The sequence below is a fragment of the Suillus fuscotomentosus genome (genome assembly GCF_016647785.1).
Source record: "Suillus fuscotomentosus strain FC203 chromosome Unknown F5891scaffold_165, whole genome shotgun sequence".
NCBI classification, from domain to species: domain Eukaryota; kingdom Fungi; phylum Basidiomycota; class Agaricomycetes; order Boletales; family Suillaceae; genus Suillus; species Suillus fuscotomentosus.
In genome coordinates, this window is record NW_024539677.1 from 648 (window position 1) to 4,982 (window position 4,335).

General features: G+C 48.0%; 1 protein-coding gene across 1 annotated transcript; it reads left to right on the top strand.

Moving 5' to 3' along the window:
• Positions 1 to 2,424: 2,424 nt before the first annotated feature.
• Positions 2,425 to 3,982, top strand: F5891DRAFT_965707 (uncharacterized protein; the record flags this gene model as incomplete). Its single annotated transcript, XM_041376185.1, has 7 exons — positions 2,425 to 2,595; positions 2,649 to 2,839; positions 2,893 to 2,924; positions 2,988 to 3,107; positions 3,159 to 3,318; positions 3,376 to 3,715; positions 3,767 to 3,982. The coding sequence occupies 7 exons, from the start codon at positions 2,425 to 2,427 to the stop codon at positions 3,980 to 3,982; spliced, it is 1,230 nt and encodes a 409-aa protein (XP_041217354.1).
• Positions 3,983 to 4,335: the final 353 nt, after the last annotated feature.

Consider the following 4,335-nt stretch of genomic DNA (forward strand, 5'->3'; position numbering starts at 1 on the left):
ACCGTCGTGCGCAAGATGGTGAGGGATTACGCCGATGCAGACCTCGCAGATGGCCCAGAACCAGAGGCTGACGACAACGAGGTTCAACTTTGCGAGGGCGACAGCGAGAATGGAGGATCCGGAGAGGAGGAAGACCAGGAAGACGAAGACGAGGAAGATATAGACGAAGAGGAGTGCGTCGACGATGAAAGCATCGATGATCTGAATGACGAGGGGATGGAAGACGATCGCATATTCTTCTAACACCACAAGAAGTTCTGAGAGGTCGAGAGAAGCTGGCAGTTGTCTTCTTTCTGGCGTGATAGTTCCTTAAGTTTAGCTTGACGACACTCAGTAACAATCTGATTGGCGTACCCCTACTTTACTCTCGGTTTTCTTGTCTATCTGTATTTATTTGAGAGGAGGGCCGCTGAGCCTTGCCCGCTGCGATGACAGCACATTAATTACGAAATGTAATACTACTCTAAATACGTTGACAAGTGCCAAAGGCACCACCCGTAAGAAAGTTCTGAATGATCTTTTAATTCCAAATATACGTGACAAAAAAGAGAGGCATCCGAGAGATATGAGGGGACTGTGCTGTCGTCCTATGGTGGGCTTCATTGCCGCAGGTCATGACTTTGTTACAAAATCCCACACTATTCTACATTCGGTGACGAGTACTAACGATACCTCCCACGAGAATGTCTTGGATGAGGTCGTAATGTGAAGCAAAAGTAAAACAAAATGGCAATGCTCAAAATAATCGCCACCAGTATGCTGCCACTCCTCGTCGGCTGTGATGCAGGAATGTCATCGCATTGTCGTGCCTTGCTTATGTTACTCTGATTTTGCACGTATTGATGGCTATGTATCTACAACTCAAATTTTTAACAGTATGAATGATCATATTTAGCAGGAGCAGAATTATATCCTTCTACAGTTCGCACGGCTACAATATCAAGGTCTCATCAATTCACTGATGAAAGTACACAAAGCGTGACAAAACTACAGAAAGGACAAAGGCTCAAGAGATTCACAAAAGAAAGAAAAACCGGCTCCTGTGAATCATTGAGAAGGCTATCTGGCACAGTTTACAGGAGTTAAAATTGTGATAAAGTAGATGTAGTGGAAGTTTTTGATGTTATACATGTGTGTAGCAAATGTAGTGCACCGCCGTGACATCCACTTCAGTGCTTTTGCTACCGGAGTCACTGCATAGTCACATTAGGTCACACTAGGTCACGATTGGTCGGTTTTGTACGAGCCCTACCTTAGTGGTCAGTAATATATAATACCCTAAATTACAATATTGTACGGTAAACTGTTCAAACGAGGTGCGCGTTATGCGTGTTTCAAAGTCCGACTCATGTCGCCACTTGACCAGTCGAAATCCATCCCAAATCCACCAAAGATGATTTCATTTTTGAACGCGGATTTCTTCTTGCACCTATGACGACCTTCCAGACGGGATAAAGTGACTTTAGCGCCTGGATTTTATCCAGTCGATTGGGGGCATCTGGCCAGACTTATGCACAACCAAGTCGATGCATCCATGCGCATTCCACCATCTGTGCTCAAGTCACACAACAAAAAGGAGGATGCTTGTACAACGATCAATGGAAAGGTTTATAATATCACACCCTACCTCCACATCACCCGGGTGGCGAGAAGGAGCTCATCAGAGCATTGGGCGGAGATGGAACCAAGTTGCTTTGTGAGTACTCACATCTTCGTATGAGCTGCATCATTGAGCGGGACAATCTAGCCCTGACACACGCGTGGGTGGACGCGGACTTCATGCGCATGCTTGATTGGCATGCCTGGTCGGATTCCTAGTCTCAGAACCAAGCTCGTAATTGTTTGGACATCACGTTGGATATAATTGTTTAGCCTAGAACTGCATGCTCCTATCGATATTTATACCCGATCACTTGCTGTGCTGCAACGGGCGCCGCATAGGTGCTGTGGTGTACTTGACGCTCAAACCGGACCGCCACGAGATGGACATTTGAGGCGTGGCTGCTTGTACGTCCTTCTTTTGCTAAATTTAATACAAAGCCCTAACAGGTGACTGCAAGAGTTATCGTTATCGTGATATTAAGTGTCGCAACTTACTACAAGACTAAGGAATCTACTATTGCTTTGATCATCGCGATGGAAGCGTTGCCATACAGCCGCAGGCCCCTCTAGAACTGGGTCGTCCGTCGAAGAATGCAGAAAGGCACCGATCGTCATAATGTGGCTCAAAATACCTACTTTGATTGTATCATATCCAAAATGGCAAGTGAGTGATGTGGTTGCGCAATAAGGCCTTCGACCGGCACCACATTCCGCATTAAGTTTCCGGGAATGGTCGCCTGATCTCTTTGCTCTAGTATAAAGTAGGAGGAGTGCACGATGCAGAAGCTAACACCAGATTCTTCCCTTCTAAATCATTACAGCATGGCGCCGGTAGCTATCAGCGAGGAAAGCGGCAATGCAACTATCGGCAGCGTTGCAGAGTTGAAGAAAGCCCAAGCCAATAAGCCAACAAAGGAGACTCAATTATTCAATCCTTCATTCTCGCCCACTGTGGAGACCGAGAACGACGACTACCAATATGCCAAGTACAAGGTGAGCGACTTTTGGATTTCGATCTCGCAGGCAAAGACTGATGCTTCACCAAGCCCCAATTCCCCGTTGTGGAGTGGGAACCGCTCACAGAAATAGAGGTCACCGACCGCGGCCACTTTGCAGACCCAAGCAAGACAGCTCTCTTCAGTGTTGCACAGAAAGTGAAACACCTCACACCCGCCATTGGCACAGAACTCGTTGGTATTGACCTCCGCCAGCTAACGAATCAGCAAAAGGACGAACTGTAAGTACCGTATCCTCAACTGCATCTATATTTTGATGAGTTTATCATGCCAGTGCCCTTCTTGTTGCGGAGAGAGGCGTTGTTTGTGAGTGAACCTGAATATGTCACAAATATGTCTCCTGTGGATAACTAACACATTCCTGCGTAGTCTTCCGAGACCAGGAGCTCAGTATCCACGAGCAGCTCGACGTTGGTAGATACTTTGGACCCCTTCACAAGCATGCATCGACCCCCATCCCTCGAGAACCAGGACTTGAGGAGGTCCATGGTGAGTCGGATTGTTCAAAAAAACTGCGTGACTATTAATTTCATCGTTAAGTCGTTTACAATGACGCTGCACAACGTCCTGATGCTAGCGGGTTTTCGAAGATCGAGCTTTGGCACAGCGATGTGACATATGAGGTCCAACCACCAAGTACCACGTCTTTGAAGGTGATTACTGGTCCCGAGTATGGCGGTGACACGCTCTGGAGCTCTGGGTAAGTAGCAGAAGATGGCCGGTTGTGCAAAGAAGTTATTCTAATGATCATACACAGTTATGCTCTTTATTCCTCCCTCAGTCCAGGCATGCAGGCATACCTCGAGGGTCTCACAGCTCTGCACAGCGCTGTCGCGCAAGCGGATGGATATCGCGCAGCCGGCCTCCACGTCCGTCGCGAACCTGTCGAAAGCGTACACCCTGTCGTTCGTGTCCACCCAGTGACCGGCTGGAAGAGCGTTTATGTCAACCCTGGCTTTACTCTTCGCATACTCGGCGTCCCCAAACCCGAATCCGACACCATTCTCAATTTCTTGTTCCACCAGATCGCCGATAATGTTGACTTCCACGTGCGCTTCCACTGGGAGCCGAATTCAGTCGCGTTCTGGGATAACAGGGTCAGTGCTGTTTTTACTCGACGAAGAGCGCAGAGTTTGACCAGATACTAGATTGTGACTCACACCGCAACTTTCGATTTCTGGCCTCACACTCGCCACGCGCTCAGAGTTACGCCTCGTGGCGAGAAACCCGAGTCTGTTGAAGACTACGAGAGACGGACAGGCAAAGTGGCAAAGGATCGCCAGATTGAGATCTGGAAGGAGCAGGGAATCGAGATTCCACAGTCGAAGAAGGGTCTGTCTCGGGCACGCGGATATAATGACTGAGATATTAGTCTATGCTTTGATTGCAGAGTATGACAAAAGTTTAAGCCACTGTGGCTGCTAGACAGCGGGTGATCAGTCGCGCAGCAAAAGCCTTTGATCCAAACAACCCTGACAAATCGCTGCATAGAAACGTCGAGGCCCTGGCTGATAGCAGATTTTCCGTACTATTGCTAGTGAGTACTTTGATATACCCCTTTGCAATCAGTCTTTATTTAGGTTTGAGCATACCATCCACTGCGACAAAAGTCTACGGAGTTACCGTCTCGACATACGCCCCCTTTGAAGTTGAACTCGAAAACTTGAGCACATAACGGGCGGTAGCCCTGCGCCGTCGAGTTCATTGCGTACTAGCC